This window comes from Echinops telfairi, unplaced genomic scaffold (assembly GCF_000313985.2).
Source record: "Echinops telfairi isolate 266 unplaced genomic scaffold, ASM31398v2 ScPeMD7_7469;HRSCAF=8507_0, whole genome shotgun sequence".
NCBI lineage: Eukaryota > Metazoa > Chordata > Mammalia > Afrosoricida > Tenrecidae > Echinops > Echinops telfairi.
Window position 1 is genome coordinate 34,557,358 of NW_022111372.1, and position 18,212 is coordinate 34,575,569.

At 50.5% G+C, this 18,212-nt stretch overlaps 1 protein-coding gene across 4 annotated transcripts in view; it reads left to right on the top strand.

The window, feature by feature from the left end:
• Nucleotides 1-18,212, top strand: part of MX2 (MX dynamin like GTPase 2) — a 48,452-nt gene that overhangs the window by 393 nt on the left and 29,847 nt on the right. The window contains exons 1-5 of one of the 4 annotated variants that reach the window (XM_004697319.2): nt 3,908-3,986; nt 9,871-10,188; nt 12,406-12,589; nt 13,522-13,659; nt 17,212-17,366. In XM_004697319.2, coding sequence (XP_004697376.2) covers nt 9,955-10,188; nt 12,406-12,589; nt 13,522-13,659; nt 17,212-17,366 — 711 coding nt within the window. In that variant the 5' untranslated portion in view covers nt 3,908-3,986; nt 9,871-9,954. Of the gene's footprint in view, nt 1-3,907; nt 3,987-6,042; nt 6,110-6,235; nt 6,341-9,870; nt 10,189-12,405; nt 12,590-13,521; nt 13,660-17,211; nt 17,367-18,212 lie in introns of those variants that run through there. The other 3 variants (XM_045284433.1, XM_045284432.1, XM_045284434.1) reach the window with 3 other exon arrangements.

Below are 18,212 nucleotides of genomic sequence, written 5' to 3' on the forward strand. Positions count from 1 at the left end.
GCAGGGCGAGGGGAGGGGAAGGTGCACGCGCGCGCCTGCGCACTTTGCAAGTCCTGCCACGCCTCCCGACAGCGCTGGGGGGTCGTGATTGGTGTATTCCTCATATGCTCCCGCCCCATCCTCCTCCAATCCCGGAATTGGACTCTCTTCCTTCCGGTGGGTTCTCCTGGTTGCGCGGTTACGGTTCTCTATCCTTAAGCCGCTCTGCGCCGGTCAGACTGCGGTATGCGTGGGGGTAGGGAAGCCACAAGATGACTAAAAGCGTTCGTTATCTTAGAAGTTGCTCCCTGAGTGTAGGAAATGCTACACTGCGCACAGACCAAGGAGGTGGAGTGATTGGTTTCTAAGCTGGAGAGCTGCAGAAGGGCGATTCGCCCCAGAGCTGGTACTTCAGCCACCGCCATGCTTCGCCTCAGCCTACTGGGGATTTGGGAAAACAAATCCTAAATGTTTTTTTTGATTAATGTTAAAGTTTTCAACCAATGTAAAGTGAAAAAATTAAGCATCCCATCGCCCCGCCCTACTCCAGAGCTGTGTGTGTTTTAAATACACGTTCCCTATGCCGCCTCTCCGCCTTTCTTTAGCAAGATTGAGACGGAGGTGACCGGGCAATCTTTAAGTCGCCAAGCGAGTGTGACCCGCACCCTCGGGAGGAGGTGCCGCACTGTTCCCCGTCCCCGCCACCACCCCACCCCCCACCCCCGTTTGGTCCCACCCTAAGCCTCTTCTCCATAGTGAGGCCTCCCGGGACATCTTTATCACGGAGTATTTCTTGGGGAAGGGGCAGTAATACTTTTAAATAAAGATGATCAAGATGTTAAAAAAAGAACACAGCTAATTGGCCAACTGACTAGAAGAGATCCGTATTTGTACCCATTTCAAAGATGACCCAACGCTCAGTCTATAAAATATCACTAATATCACATTCCAGACAAATTTTGCTGAAGATCATCCAACAAAGGTGGCAGTACTACATGGACAGGGAACTGCAGGAGGTTCAGGCCAGATTCAGAAGAGGACGAGGAATAAGAGATCATCGCTGATGTCAGATGGATCTTGGCTAAAAGCAGAGACTACCAGGAAGGCGTTTACTTGTGTTTTACTGACTTTGCAAAAGCATTGGAGTGTGTGGAACATAATAAACTATGGATAACCTTAAGAAGAGTGGGAATTCCAGAACATTTCATTGTGCGCATGAGGAACTTGAAAATGAATCAAGAGGCAGTTAGGAGACCAGAACAGGAGAATACTGCATGGTTTAAAATCAAGAAAAATGTATGATAGGGTTGTATTCTCTCATCATACTTACTCAATCTATATAATCAGAAAATCATCAGAGAAGTTGGCTTATATAAAGAAAAATAAGGAAGGCTTATTAACCACCCGCAATGCGCAAATGACACAACCTTGTTTGCTGAAAATAAGGAGGACTTGAAGCAGTTACTGATTAAAATCAAGGATCGCAGCCTTTGCCGTGGATTACAACTCAATGTAAAGAGGATCAAAATCTTCACAACTGAACGAATAGGTAACAGCATGGTAAATGAAGAAAAAGTTGAAGTTGTCAAGGATTTTGTCTTGCTTGGATCCACAATCAATGCTCATGGAAGCAACAGTCAAGAAATCAAAAGATGATTTGCATTAGGTAAATCTGCTGCACTAGACCTCTTCTGGATATTAAAAAGCAAGGATGTTATTTTGAGAACTAAAGTGCGCCTGACCCAAGCCATGGTATTTTCAATCGCCTCACATGCATGTGAAAGTGGGACACTGAATAAGGAAGACTGAAGAAGGATCGATGTATTTGAATTGTGGCGCTGGAGAAAAAGATTGAAAGTACCTTGAACTACTAAGTGGCCAAACTGATCTGTCTTGGAAGAAGTATGGCCAGAATGCTCCTTAGAGGCAAGGATGGCAAGACTTGGGACATAATGTCACTGGTCCCTGGAAAAGGTTATCATGTTAGGTAGGGTCGAAGGGCAGTGAAGGAGAGAAAGGCCTTCAGGGAGACAGATTGACACCGTGGCTGCAACAGTGGGCTTAGGTACAGGGACAATTATGAGACTGCGCAGGATAGTCAGTGTTTCGTTCCGTTGTGCATAAGGTCATTATGGGCTGGAATCCACTCAATGGCACCTAACAACACAGCTTTGTATGCCATTTCATTATATATATAAATCTCTATGTACATAGGAGCCCTGGTTGTGTAGGGGTTACCCTTTGGGCTGTGAGCCGCATGGTCAGCCATACAAAACCACCAGCTGTCCCCCTTCCCCTCTGGTTTTCTGTTGTTCCCCCTGGAGGGGTGTGTGTGGTTATGTGCCATTCGTTGCAATAGGTACCCACTTCCTCCCTAGCTGTCCCCTCTTTCCCTCTACCCTTTTGGTATCGCTATTCCTGTCCCTGGGTTCTGTGTGTCGTGAGTTTTATCTCTTGCTATGCCTATCTATGTACATGGTCCCGTCCAGTCCAGAGTGGGAAGCAGCACTGGGGTCATGATAGTAGGGGGTGAGGAGGCCTCAAGGGACCAGAGGTATATTACGTGGCCCATCAGTGCTCTCCTGCACCCTGATTGACACATCCCCTCCCTGTGACCCGCCCCTGTGGGGGATGTTCTGTTGTCCACAGTTGGGCTTTGGGGCTCTGCTCCTACCCCCGTCATTCTCACCAATGAATTTTTGTTGTTGTTGTTTGTTTTGAATTTTCTGATGCCCATTGCCAGGTCCCGATGACACCTCATGATCGCTCCGGCTGGTGTGATCTTCCATGTGGGCTGTTGCTTCACTGTTGGATGGTCGCTTGTTTAACTTCAAGCCTTTAAGACCCCAGACACTACATCTTGTAATAGCTGGGCACCATCCTCTGTCTTCACCATACCTGCTATGCACCTGTTTTGTCTTCCACGATCATGTGGGGGGAGGGGTGGGTTTGAGCATCACAAAATGCCATTTTGTTAGAACAAAGTGTTCTTGTATCGAGGGAGGGTATGAGCTGAGGCCCAAGGCCCATCCGCAGCCTCAGTGGATTGCCTTATAAATATATGTACATAGGTCAGTGCCTCTATTTTTATGGATTAATGTATTTACCTAAATACACACCTCTGTTAATACCTCTATATATAGCTTTGTTTCCTAGAGCCTTCCTGTTTCCTTTTGCCTCCTCCTGCCCCACCATCATGTTTCCCCTTCTTACACCTCTTAGTACTTCCTCTCAACTGGATTGGTGTTGCTCTAATACCCACAGAATCTCTACAACCCTCTAGATGTTGGTTTTAATTCCCTGATTGTTCCCTTGTCTATGGCGTTGTTTGCTCACCACATACACCCACCCCCACAGCCCACCAACCACCACCTTCTTCCCCCAAGACCCTCCCTGGCTATTGGCCCTGTGGCTTTCTCCCAGAGCTTGTTTCCCATGTCTGTCTTATGTAAGTAGGCAAACCAGAAATGTCCAAACAATAAGAAAACAAAAGATTGAAAAAAGAAAAGGAGAAAAAAAAAAAACATCTATAGTTCCAGGTCTGTCTGCTGTCTTTATGAGTCTCTCGCCCCGGTCCTGGGGGAGTCTCAGGGCTGCCCCTCCTAGCCTGAAGTCTATTTTTAGGGGGATTTGTGGGTTGACTTTGCTCCAATTGCTGATCTGTTATGCTCCCTTCTTGGTTTATCCCGTTGTGGGGGATTCAGGCCACAGTACTCCACCCACCTGGGGGGCCTACTGCATTCCCTCACCCCCATCTTTGAAGAAGCCCCCCAGCTGCTTCTGACTCTGCTCTGCAGTGAACCCACCCCTACTTCTGAGTTATCCCTGGAAACATTGAAAGTCCACTTTCATTTCTGTGTCCCAGCAGCTAGTTTCATTTCTCCTCCTCCTCATCGTGAGGGGAGGGGCTAGATGGTGGGAAGGGCAGAGTGGTTCACACACCATTTAAAAGCAGAGGAAGGACGACCCAAACTGATGTTCCTGCTCTCTGCTGGGAGCCCCTGCAGGTAAGAGCCCCACCAGCACTGGGAGAGGCTTCATTGGCAACAGAGGGCTTTTTTGTTTACTGTTTACAGTTCCTAAGTGGCTTGGCATTTGCCTGGTAACCTCGGCTTGCGTCAGAGGCAGGATCCAGAAAGCTGTGTACAATTTGATGGTGACCCGTGTGAGGCAAAGGGCTGGTTGCTGCTGGCCCACAGCCAGCTCTGAATGCAGAGGGGTGGGATCCAGCTGGCTGCAGCTGCCTCAGAATCGGGACAACTGGGAAGTGGCTGCGCTGGAATGGCTTGGAGACACCATTGCTCAAGGCTGCAGGGTGCATGGAGTCTGGAGGCGGGGTGGGGAGTGTTGTGCACTAAATTCTGGACTCTGGGGCTTCCCTTGCAGGTTTTGTGCTCAGTGCTCTGTCTCAGTGCCATGGGTGGAGCGGTCCTGATCTGGAGCATTTGCCAATCTCCCTGGTGTAAACATACTCTACCACCATCACCTTATAGCCAACTCCCATCCAATAGGAGCGGCCTCAAGCACCCTGGTCCTCCTGGACCTTTGGGGCCCCAGCATTAAGGTGACATCCTGCTAGGATGACACCTCTCGATACTGTTCTGTCTCATCCCATTTAGGATGTTTACTGCAGTGATGTTGTTGCTGTTCTTTAAAGGAGAGTGGGGGCCAGCATTGGGGATAAGGTCAAATTCCTTTCCTGAACCCTTGGTAGTTGTGATTCTGCCTGGTACAAAGATGCTGAAGTCAGGGCTGAAGTCAGAGTGTAGCTAAAAATAAATAAATATATAGAACATCTCCTGGTGTCAGGACACGCCCAGGGATGCTGTAGTAGAGTCTAGAAAAACAGCAGTGCTGGGCGGAGCTGCATGGAAGACACACTTTGTTTGGACTGGAGGCTCTGCGCCTCAGCTGGCCGTCCCTGCCCCTCACAGCTACTGTCACCCTTCTGAGGAGTTAAGTTCACTTTGATCCTGGTTGCACTGTGTCCCCAGAAAAGACTGATTAAAATCCTGTGGCTTTGTTTGGGAATAGGGTCTTTCTTTGAAGATGTTACAAATGAACCAGGTCATAGTGACCTAGAGTTACACCATCCGATGGAACTGGTGTTTTATAAAAGAGGAAAATAGATATGAAAACAGGGTCACACACAGGAGGAGGGCATCATGCGGAGAGACAGCTACCAATGGCAAAGGATCAGCCAGGTCCTCAGAAGCTAGCAGGGAGGCCGGGGGCACTTCCTTCCTCAGCCTTAGAGGGATGGCCGAACTCCCAGCCTCCCAAGCCATGGGACATTAAATGTCAGCTCCTAAGGCCACCCACTTTGTGTTGCTTGGTGACAGCAGCCCTAGAAAACGTATGGCCAAGCCTCATCCCAGGAGAAGGTTACCTGACAGGAAAACCACCACAAAAAGGCTATGGTGGCTTCTAGAGGGTCATCCAAGGCCAAACAGTCACCAAGCCGGAGTCCCGGCTCTGGTAAGCTATCTGGGAAAATTAGACATTGAATTCCTCCCCACTGTTCAACCTCGGAGGGGTGAAGCCAAGTCACGTGAATATGTAAGCCATGTGATTTCCTTCCTCTTGTTCCGGAACTGAAGAGCAAATGTCAGCCAACCAGACTGTTTGTTGTGTTCTGCTTCTGCGCCGTGCCTGGAGAGTTGGAATTGAGTCCGTGGCAGTGAGTTTTTGAGAGCTGGCTTCAGGGGACCTAGTGGTGCCGAGGTGTAAGCATCTCCCTGCTATGGTTCACCTGCACCAGCTACTCTGCTGGAGACAGACGAGGCAGCCTGCTCCCCTAAAGACTTAGGACACTTCCTCCTCTAGGGTCTTGTGAGTCTGCGCTGACCCCATCCCAGGCGGGTTGGATTTGGGTAGCCCGCCTGGCTGCCCTTGGCTATCCTGATTGAGTAGCTGCCCTGGAGAGCTGAAAGCAAGTCTTTGTCTTTCAGCCCAACAGCACACAGAGTCAGACTTGAAAGGGGAAAGGAACAAACTCCTTGGGCTTGGCTGGCTCTGTGTTGGTGCCTCTGTTCCAGTCCCTTTGGGGAAGGCCTTAAAGCAGCAGACGGAGGCTTTCCATCCCCGTTTCCGCAACCCACGGCGGCCCTTCTGCGTCCAATCATTGGCTGTGAGCTTGGCTTTTGTTTTTCTTATTATCCTCATCCTGTGTCCTGAGGGGCTGGCTCCCATCCGTGTAGAGAGTCGGAGAGAACACTCCCTAATGGCCGCTGGAGCTGAGTAGGCACTCCCTGTGGGTCTTTCTTTTCTCCTGCATGGATTCCCTTCCTGCCCTGAGAGCCAGGGCACAGCCAGAGGCAAGGGGATGCCTCCTGCGCCCTCCTCCTGGTCTGACTTTCAGGTATGTTAGCGGCATGTAGCGTCAGTAGAGTTCTGGGAGCCTACCTTACTGTCCCTACAAAATGGAGTCCCGGAACAACCCCCGTAGGAGACACTTTCCTGCCCAGCCAGCTGGGAGAAGCAACAGTGCTTGTTTATTCCTCGGGCGGGGCCTGTAAGTCCCGCGGAATATAATAAATGGCTGTCTCTCTGACTACTTCCTGGGCAGTTCTCCAGTCTCAGCCTCTACATAGAGAGAATCTCTCCCTCTTGGGGTCTTGAGCCCAAACCCCTTGGTTGTCACCTCGCGGGTTCCTTGCCTTTTCCGTTCCTCTGTGCATTTCTCTGTTGGCTGCACCCTGGCTCCTACCGTGCTCTTCTTTGTCCCTCGCCGCTGCTCTTGCTGGCTGTCTTCTTTATCTGTCGGACATCCCTCTTTCCTTTCTTCTCCTTGCAAGTCAGAGCCTCCATCTCCTGCCCTTATGATGTATTCTGGGCTTCTAGAAGCTTCTAGATGGGGAGGAACCCACAGTGCAGTGACTGCTGAATAGCAGAGGCCTCCCGGTCCAGGACTGTGTTTTTGAAAAACTGAGAAAGTCAAGAGGAGAAGTGAATGGTGACGCACAGGGCATTTGCGTGATCCCTGTATGAGATATGGGTGGCAAGTCCAGCAAGGGGTTGGATAGGCCATTCTGAGTCATTTTTAGGGGGAAATGTGAGACATAAACCATGTTCCTGGTTCTGAGACAGTGGTGGCAGGGTGAAGTTTGCTTCCAGCAAGCCCAAGTAAGCAGAGCAAGCGTCAGGTCTCCAGAGGCTGCAGTCAGTTCACAGAGGCCGGGTGAGAATCAGCCTGAGCATATGAACAGATCTGGGATGTCAGTGGGATAAAAACCCAGAGCCTCCCTGGTCCTTCCCATGTCGTCAGACTGGAGCATGGGGATGGTGGGGGCGGCGATAATCCTTTCAATGCCAGCACCCCTGTCTTGCTACATACAGCCTTTCTCTGAGTCTAATTGCTTCCCGTCCACAAGTATTACTTACATCACAGGGTTTGCACCTAAGAACCCAACTTTCCCTCTACCCTTTCTGACCAGATTAGGTTCTGAAGCAAACACCTTTTGAAGGGCACCTCCTTAGACTCTGGGTTCCAGTTTTTCTCTAGGCTGTTTCTCTCATCCGGAGTCAGAATTAACTAGACCGTAACACAAACACTGAACCGGTTGGCCTATAAGTTAGACTTAACCAAAGTACGGTACCAAGTGACTCAGCCCACATGTTCTGGGAGTGCATTCCCAGGAGAAGTTAGCTCAATTAAAAGTTTTAAGCTTACTGTCTACTCTATTTTCCAAGATAATCCAGGATCAAAACAGAATTCATGAAAATCCCTCTCTCGCTTCCGCTTGTCTCTGCAACTCTAACACTTCTCTAACCCGGAATGGAGTCAGAGGAGGGTGGCACCATGGATGACACAGAATGACTCCTGTCCCATCAGAAGTGACAGTGCACCATCAAAGCTCTCTGGTGGAAATGGGACATCCAGAGTTACCTCTTGTCTCCAAGCGCTGGGGTCTTACAGGGCCCCTCACTTGTATTCTGTGACTGTTTGCTTCCCAGAGCTCCTCCAGCAGATATGGGGACCTGTGGTGGGCTACGGTTTCCTCTGCGTTGCGTTGTATTGTGTTGTATTGCATCATATTGGGATTAGGTTACATTGGATTGGCCCAAGAAGGGCCTGGCAAACATGAATCCTAAGTGTTAGGCTGGGTTCTCTAGAGAAGCAAGACCAGCGATGCTTGTATGTATAAGTAGATGGAAAGAGATTGATATCAAGAATTGGCTCACACAGTAGTAGGAGTAGGTAAGTCCAATCCAACTCAACTCCTGTAGTTGCAGGTTGATAGAGTTAAAGTTTATTGTGCCAACCTGGCCGATAAACACATTTGGGGTTAATTGAAAGGTGGAAAGATAAATGGCTTGGTAAGCCTCGCCTTTCGAGTTCTCAGCTCTCTTGCTTTCTGATGGTCGGACCAGGGTGCAGTTGCCTTAGCCAGTTCCCTGCTTCAGCTGGCAAGGCTCACTTCCTGCAAAACATCCCTGAGAAGAAGCCACATGGACCTACCCCGATGCAGCCCTGGGTGCTGGAGCAGCCGTGTGGAGACCCCTGCCAGCACTGAGATGTTTACACACTCAATGACTCGGCTTTCCTCCTGCAGTCGGCATCATTGTGTCTGTTTTGTGAGATAGAAGAGGACTTGTGGATTGGTGTTGGACATATGGGTTAATGTTGGACTTGTGGGCTTGGGCAGCACTGGGTTGGGATGTTTTCTTGATGTGCACTTAACCTTTATATAAAACTCTCTCTTATACATGAGTTTCTGTGGATTTGTTTGTCGAATGGACCTAGACTGACACACAGGTTCAGGGGCTGACCAACAGAAAGCAGGGAGATGAAAGAGGAAGACCATAGGCCGATGGATGCTGATCTGAACGAGTTTGAGATCAGCCGAAAGAATCCAAGGTTGGCTGCATGCTGATGGCTCCTGGGCTTGGCAGTCAATATAACAAGAGTTTGAGGAACCAGGTGCAGGATCCAAATCCAGCAGTGGAAGAGAGCTAGTTTGCACACACTGTACATTTAGACTAAGAGCAGGCCACACCCTGAATGGAACCTCCCTCAATCATATCAAGGCTGTGACTAGAGTAAAGAGGTCTATTCTCCCCACAAGGAGCCTTGCTGATGTAGTGGTTACGTGTTGGGCTGCAATCCGAATGGTTGGCAGTTCAAATCTGCTACCAGCTCCTCAGGAGAAAGACTGGACTTTCTACTCCCATAAACAGTTCCAGTCTTACTGGAGTATGTACACTGGTACAGATAAGAGCTCTGGAATCCAGGCAGATAAACCCTCAGGAACAGTTGTGGGAGTGTCGATACCATGAGGGTGGAAGAGGAAGGGGTGGGAAAGGGGGAGTAAGGGGGAACTGATCACAAGGTTGGATATAGAACCCTCCCCCCCAGGGGGACAAATAATAGAAATGTGGGTGAAAGGAGACAATGGATGGTGTAAGATATGAAATAATAATAATACATAATTGATCAAAGATTTAGGAGGGTGGTGGAGGGATGGGGAAAAAGAGGAGCGGATACCAAGGGCTCATGTAGAAAGAAAATGGGGAATGATAAGGGTAGCCTATACACAAACACGCTTGACACAATGGACCTGCGGATGGATTGTGATAAGAGCTGTAAGAGCCCCCAGTTAAATGATTAATAAAACATTAAAAAAAAATAGTTACCGTCTTGGAAACCCACAGGGGCTCACTATGAGTCAGCATTGACTTGATAGCAGCTAGTTTTTTTAATTTATTCTCCCCACAACTGCTTGGCTGCTTCACAGAAGATCCCATCCCATCCTGGAGTTGACCGCACTATGTTACATCAGACTGTGGGAGAATCCTGGCCCAGCCAAGATGACAAAAAACCTAAGTGTCACACTAGGGTTGGGCTTGTTGGTGACCATTGAGCCCCTCTTCCATTTTGTATCTTTACAGCACTCTCCAAGGAGATTGGAATCACAGGAGAACAGCAAGAGAACCCATCAGCCTTGAATGGGCACTCATTAATGCTTAAGATTCATGAGTCTTGGTGCTACTGGAAGCAAAAGCCAATTTCTTCCAAGTCCCATTCCAAAAAGAGAGATAAGTATGTTTCACCACCACCCAAAGGTATCATCCCGCACAGTGAAAAAGGAGAATCCCGCAAGCCAGCAAGCCGGAGGAGATCTCAACAAGCATCTCTTCACACTGACACTGAACGAACAGGTGACCAACATACTGCCAGCAGAGAATGGGAGCCAGGCCAGCGAAAAGGTAAATCAAATGGCCAACAAGTGCAGGTACTGAGCACCAACCAGAGGTGCGTGGCCATCGGGCAAGCCACCAATGTGCTCAGGCCAGCAAAGTGGCCCAACCTTGATGCACAGCCCTGTTCCCCAGTCACTGCAACCAGGGGCATATGCAGGCTCTACAGCAGTCCTGGCCCTCTCAGACTTGGGACTGGAGGCCCCTTGCCTGCTGTCAAGCCAAGGTCCAGAGTCTCCAGGAAAGACACGTCTTACACGTGGGCAGTGGGTGGAACAGCACTTTACTCACATGGATAAGAGACAGAGAAAGCTCAGCTAAATGGTGGGCTTCAGTCCCCTATGGCCAGCAGGTGTCACAGAGCTGGTGTGTGCATGCATCCCACTCATGTGGCCCCTGAGGGACCCCGTTCCCTCCCTGCCAGACATGGATGTCTCAGTGAGGTTGACCAGGTGCCCTGTGACATTTATCATCAGCAGAACAAAGGTGCTCAGTAAGCCTGGAAAGGGAAAGGAGTTTCCTTGAGAAGAATAAGAAATCAAGAGAGAAAAGTCTACACTTCCAGCCCCCTTTATCAGAGAAAGGGGCCCTGGGGGCATCATGATCATGCACTGGGCTGCTGCTAACTCCAAGGCTGCTGCTAACTCCAAGGCGCACCTGGGGAGAAGGTTGAAGCATTCTACTCCCATAAAGAGTTACAGTCTCGGAAACCCACAGGGACAGTTCTCCGCTGTCCTATTGGGTCGCTATGAGTCAGAGTCGACTCGATGGCAGTGGGTTTATCAGGGAATATTCTAGACTCTGGGTCAGAGTTGCACAGCTGTACAATACACCGCCTTCCCAACACATAGACCAGAGCACCGTCCTGGAAGCTTTTCCTTCGGCTGCTCCTGCTGCTGCAGTCCGCATAGCCACTGGACTCTCCACTCCCCACCCTCCTCCACCCCTGCAGACCTCCTTCAGCCCCTCCTCCAGAGGAGTTCCTTCCAAATACCCGCCTCCCCTGAGGACACCCCAGTATGAACACAACACAGGCCCTCCCTCAAGAGAGACACGTCTTCAGCCACTTCCCTCAGCCCTGGTCTGCAACCCAGCATCAAATAAACCAGGGGTGCTCACACTTTTATAGCATGCAAGCTACTTATAAAATGACCAAGTCAAAATGATCTACCAACTACAAAAATGCAAAGCATCTATTTATTTTTATTTATTTACTACATTTATTCATAAATGCATTGAGAATTCTTTATATGTACAATGTATGTTTATGTACCTGGCAAAACTGCATGAGTCCATATTGCACAGCACAACACAATTCACTATGTATATTTTTTGTCATGACCTGAGTTTACTCCGATGACATGCACTGAATGGAATGAGCCAAGGATGCATAGTCCACACAGTAGCTGCTGACAGCCGGCCTCAAGCACACTTCCAAATGATCATCAGGCATGGTGGAACGGTACTTGGACTTAGTGATCTTTATGTGGGAAAAGGCTGACTTACATAGATAAGTAGAGCCGAATCATGCAGTCTCAGAGGTAGCACATGTTCTCATGTTTGGGTACTTTCCCTCTGCGAGTGAGTTCCAGAACTGCTCGTGGCTCTGGACTTCAGCTGAATGTTGGCTTGTCGTGTCAAAATCTCCCATTCCGTATGAAAGTGATACGTTTTTGTCTTTTTATTTGGTCCAGCTCCCCAACTCATTTTAATATCCTTTCTTAAGACAAAAAAACCAAGGTCTAAAAATTGGCGATAACTTAGCTTGTCAGGTTTGCGGCACTTAGTGCAGTTGTTTGCGCATGTGTTTGACACCTAAGATTGCTTGTGATTGGCTGCGCTGTATATCAATGAAGTGACTGGATTGATGATAGGCTTATGTCTATTTTTTAATGCCATGCGATCTACCCACACTACATTTGATCTACTGGTAGATCACGATGGATGCATTGAGCAGCCCTGCAATAAACAGCTCGTTGGAGCCAGTCTGGGTTGAGTGGATTCTAACTGTACCTTGTGTGTCAGGGTAGCACTGTGTGACCCTTTGGAAGCGGAGCACTAGGCTCCCCAGGGTCCTCTGGATGGCTCTGAACTGCCCCCTGCCGGGTGTGCAGCCTTGGCGCATTCCCAGATGCTCAGACTCTGTCCCTGGTCTCCAAGGCCGGGTGCCGTGGGCGGAACCCCAGCCTGGAAGCTGGGTGGGTGAAGCCTGTCTGCTTTCCTCAGGGGAACCTGTACAACCTGTATGAGGAGAAGGTGCGCCCCTGCATCGACCTCATCGACTCCCTGCGGACCCTGGGCGTGGAGCAGGACCTGGCGCTGCCCGCCATCGCAGTCATCGGAGACCAGAGCTCCGGCAAGAGCTCCGTGCTGGAGGCGCTGTCGGGTGTCGCCCTGCCCAGGGGCAGCGGTAAGCAACAGGGCAGTGCCCCATAGCAAGTGACAACAAGCCACCCTTGGGGAAAGAGCCAGCCGGCTTCAGCTTCGCAGACAAGTCATCAGGAAGGAGGGAGCCCAGTTCTGGGCGACGTAGGCTCAGGAGTACAGAGCAGGGTTTGGATGGCGGCCTGGGTGTCCTGCTGCGCTGTCTCAGCCACCCTCACTGACAGTCAAGGTCCCTGCAGCCAGCGGGTTGATTCTTGTTCATGATCTTCCTAAGTGTGGAAACACTAGACGGGGCAAAGTGGCCCTGAGCTCATCATGGGCACCACACAGGGACTCCCGTTTTCACAAAGCTCTGAGGGTCTCAAGCCTCAGAACTTCAGGGGCCCCAGGTGGGTCAGATAGTCCCTACCTCCCTACAGGCACCTCCATACACCTTTAGAATACCCTCTGACCCCTTCGAGCTTCTCCCCCAGGCTCTCACCACCCCCCTCACTCTCCCATCCAGAAGAGGACGCATCTGGACAGGTTGCACTGCAGCAAACCTCCCCTTGCTCCCCTTCCCAAGCCCCTGGGGGAGTGAAGGGGGGTGTCAAGAACAATGCAGGTCTTATGCAAACTTTGAAGGGGCTGGCTCCAGCCCCAGGGGCTCTGGGGGCTCACCAAGGCACTTAACACATGGAAAGTGGTGGCCCTCACTGCACATGACTGGCAGGGGAGCAGGGGGACAGGAGGTGGCCACAGCCCACAGACAAAGGGCTCCAGAGTATGGTGGCTTGGACTCATTTGTCTGCCCCATCCCCCTGCGCTTACTCACCTGGGAGCCTAGAGCTGGCCAGGATGTGCAGGGCCAGCCTGTGGGGGACCCTGGGGAAGTCCTTGGAGGGGGGTTGGAGTAAAAGACACCTTGACTTCTTAACTGGAAGCATAACACTTGGGGGGTGGGGGGATCTCTCTCAGGTATTGTCACCAGGTGTCCGTTGGTGCTGAAACTGAGAAGGCAGCCATGCGAGGCTAAGTGGAGAGGGAAAATCAGCTTTGAAAGCACAGAGCACCAGCTGCATGACCCCGCCATGGTGGAGCAGGTTATACACAAAGGTAGGGGCCCCTGGGTTGCTCCTGGCTTCCTCTCCTGTCACCCCGCTCCTTCCCCCCCTTCACCACATCCTTCACTGAAAATGACCACCCCCTCCCCCCTTTCCAGCACGGTGGTCTCTGGGAGGTGTAAACAACAATGACTGCACCCAGAGCCTCATCACAAAGTCTGGCCATCTACTTCCAGAAGGGTAGCCCGTGAAAACCCATGAGTGCGCTTCCACTCAGGGGGAGCAACTGATGTGCTGTTGGTCCTGGTCAACAGCCCCAGCCCTCCCCGCCCCTGCTAAAGAGTCCTGGTGGCACAGAGCTTACACATTGGGCCACTGACTGCAAAGTCAGTAGTTAGAAACCACCGGCCTCTTCAAGGTAGAGAGACCAGGCTTTCTGCTCCCTTACACAGTTACAGGCTCAGAAACCCACAGGGGGAGTTCGACTTTGTCCTATAGGCTCACTGTGAGTGGGAATCAACTCAATGGCAGCGAGCGAGTGGACGGCACTGCCCACTAGATCGCCTCCACTCTCCCTCCAGGTCTTTGTCCAGTTCAGTCCTCATGGAGTTACCTCCCAATGGCAGTCTTCACATAGTGCCCGCCTCCTGGGTGATGTCTGCCAGCTACCCCCCCCCTACCCCCGGCCCCCAGCCCTCACGCCTCTCGCCCCACCCCATACTCCAGGACCCCATCCGTATTCCCTCCTCCTCCTGCCCAGCTCTGGCCTCCACATGCTAGAGCAAAAGCCTCCTGGGCCTTTCCCCATTGTGGTCCCTCAGCCTCACACCATCTCCTCTCCTCTTTGCCTGCCCGGGTCCTTCTGCCCTAACCCTAACCCTAACCCTGGGCCAGACTCAGCCACCCTGGTCATTCGTCACTGCCTTGTTACTGGCTGCTCTGCCTGTGGCTTTGTGGCCCCATCTCCCTCCAGGCTGCTCTCCCTAAATATGGGCACTGCCCACCTATAATTCCTGGAAGCTCAGCTAACACCCGGCTGCTCAGCGAAGTTTACTAACATGTAAGATTAGTAATAGGAAACAGAATAATATATATTTTTCAATCAATTGTGCCAGGGTTCTGTTGTCAGGCTTCCTCCACAGTGGAACCTGGAGGTCACTTGCTTATCCCTCCCATCAGACCCCTGCCCCTCCACCTTCACTGCCCTCTCAGGTCTCAGCCCCAACAACAACAACAAAACCATTGCCACAGAGTCCATTCCAGGTCAGGGGACCCTCTATGACAAAGTCAAAATGTTGCATGGGGGGAGGGGGGCTCTAATGTTTATAAAAGCAGATCACCAGGTCTTTCTTCCACAGTACCTTCAGGGGGTTTTGAACCACCAAGTGGTAAATTAGGTGTGGATTTACATTTCAGATCCTTAACTTGGTATTCAGTCATTTAAACTACTAATCAAACCCTCCAAGAGTTTGTCCTTCACCTGCATCTTGATTTTTCTTCTCCCCCTTGAGGGCTATTTCATCCAAGTTAACACCGTCAACTGTCTAGCCCATGGCTTTATCTGCCCGCCCCACCCCTTTAGCCTTCTCTAAAGTCTGCTCCCTTTGTATGAAAGTCCCATTTTGGGGGGTTCTTTTTCCCTCCTTTATAACAGTGATTTCATGTAATATTTAATTTTTCATGATTAGCTAGCTTCACACAGCATGATGTTCTCCACGTCCTTCCAAGCCATGATGTGCTTTGTGATACCATTGTTGTTTTTACTAACAAAATACCAAACTTTTGATCGGAAGTTGAATGCAAATCATTTGTGCTACCTGAAGGTCTGATCTCAGCTGGGGAGGGGTGGATGGGAAGTAAAATAATAGTAACAACAACCCTATAACAGATAAGAACCTCCACAGCTGTGAGCTCTGATTGTGACGGAGACCAGGTTTTGCATTGTTAAATAAACTCACTGATTCCTGTAGCACAGAGTAGAACTGCCCCTGTGGGTTTCCACGGCTGTACATCTTCGTGGTAGCAGACAGCTTCATCTTTTCTCCCTCAGACTGACTGGTGGATTGAAACTGCTGACCTTCTGGTGCTCCTCCCAATTCATGACCCACTACAACAAAATAGGAGCCTCACTTTCAGAACAAGAGGCCTGTGATGACTTCCTGGGCTCAGTGCTTCCCAGGAGACCCCCATGTGTACAAGCTTTAAATGGCTCAGCCAAGTGGTTCCTTCCAACGTAGAGCTGTTCAGCCCCCAACTCCAGTTCTTACACCTCAATTAGCCTGTTTCCCAGCTTTGAAACTTTTCAAAGATCTGCACCCTGGCCATGCCTACGAGAGCTGCCTTATCCCTTTCCTGTACTGCCCAGCACATCCTGCAGCATTAATGGGCACCTGGCTTACCCTCTACACATGGGAGTTGAAGGGGAACATGCCAGGCAGGCTATGTGTTCCCCAGAACTCCTAACACCAGCACACCCTGGGTGTGGGGGCAGGGAAGATCCTGTGGGCAAATGAATAATGAGCAAATGCCTGCAGAGCCACATCTTTCCAATGGTAGACCAGAATCCCCGCCCCCTGCTGGTGCCAGGGTAAGTAGGTTGAACCCCTTTGAAAAGCTGTTTGGCAGTATCTGCTAAAGCTGCAGATCTGCAAAGCCGGTGACCCCACTCTTGGGTGCACACCTGACCAAATCTTCACCAAGAGGCGGGTTCTACAATGTTCAGTGCAGAACTACTAGAATAGTGCTAACCCGCCACCCACCAAACTGTCCACCAGCCACCACTATGCATCGATCCTTGTGCTGTCTACAGGCCTCGGAGCTGGCCCACCCACGGGAGCCCTTCCAAAAGAGAGATGCCCTCCCCTCAGATTTACAACGTTTATGAGTCCCCATAGGGCGACTCTGGAGTCCCCACAATGTGGCAGGTAGCCTCCCTCAGGAAGCCCCAAGAGAAAGCAGAGAGAAGTCCAGGATGTCTTGAATGACCTAGTCATACGCTGTCACTTCCAGGACCCTGTCCATTAGAAAGCAAGTCTACGTCCAGTCCACACCCAAGTGGAGCAGAATTAGTCTCTCTCCACCTTCCGAAGGGAGCAGTGTTAAAGAATGGGCAGACATAGTTTAACACCCACTGAATCGTCCATTGGGTAACACTGAAGAGCATACAAGGAGACGAAGAGAAATAGTAGAATCCATGGATGTTTCTGTTGCTAACACATTGGTATGATTTCTCTCTGTTCTTTTGCGAGCGTGTGTAGTGTGTGTAGAGGCTACTTACAAATTAAACAGTCAACTTGTGGCCTTCAAAAACACTGCTGTTTTCTACCAAATACACCCTGAGAAGAATAACCACTTAGACCTGGGGGTGTAGTGGTTACATGTCAGGTGGGCAGTTCAAAACCACCAGCAGCTCCTAGGGTGAAAGGTGAGGCTTTCTACTCCCATAAACAGTTACAGTCTCAAAAGCCCACAGGGGTCACTATGAGTCAGCACTGACCTGATGGCAGTGAGTTTGGCTTTTGGGGGTTTTATTTTAAGTAACAGCTGCTCCTCGTTGATGGTCATTAACTGGGACTCTGGGTTTCTCCCCTCTCGGCCTCCATAGCCCAGAATTTGATCGCGGGACAAGGCGTGGGCATTAGTCACAAGCTTATCACGCTGGAAATCACCTCTCCGGATGTCCCGGACCTGACCCTCATTGATCTCCCAGGCATCACCAGGGTGGCTGTGGGGAACCAGCCCCAGGACATTGAAATGCAGGTGAGCCTCGCTGGAACTTAAGAGGTGGGTCAGGAGTATGGGGGCTGCGGAGGGCACCTCCTGAAGTCTTCGCTCTGAGTGATTGGAAGGGATCTGGGTCAGCACCACTCTGAGCAGGGCCTTTGACTGAGTTCCTGACTCGGACCTTGTGGGTCACATAAGGGAGTGAGAATGAAGTGGGCCCAGTGGTTTCGGCAGCCATGGGGTCTCCATGAGTCAGTCTCCAGTGACTCGGTTTCAGTCGACTGGTGCGTGTTTGTGTGTAGTGACTATTCATTTTTGGAGGCATCCTGGTGACCCAGCACGTAAACACTCCTTTGTTTACCAAAAGGTCAGCCCAGCAGTTCCATCGGAAAAGGAAGTGGCCACTTGGTTCCATCAGATTCCCACCCCAACTCTCTGCCATCGGGTGACCCCATCGGGCAGGGGAGACCGCCCTGCCCCTGTGGGTTTCCAACACGAACTCTCTATGGGAGTAGAAAGTCCCACTTTCTCCTCCATGGAGATTAAAGCCTGGGAAATCCTAGGGGCCATTCTACTCTGCCCTACAGAGCACGGTGGGTTGGAATCAACCCCCTGGCAGTGGATTGACTCATTTTTTGACCCAAACATCTTATCAACTAACTGACTTTTTGACCAGCTTTTATTTATGTATTTACTGTACTGTTTTTGTCCAAATTATATGTTCCCCTATCAATCTGATCTTTCCCAGTTTAAGGTCTGCCTTCAAGAGGGGAAACGAGAGTTTGTTTCCTAGAGCCAACTGCTGGGAAGGATATAGACACCATGAGGGTCAGATGAGGAATTCCTTTGTTTCTGACTGGCTGAGCCCCGGGTGTTGGGGGG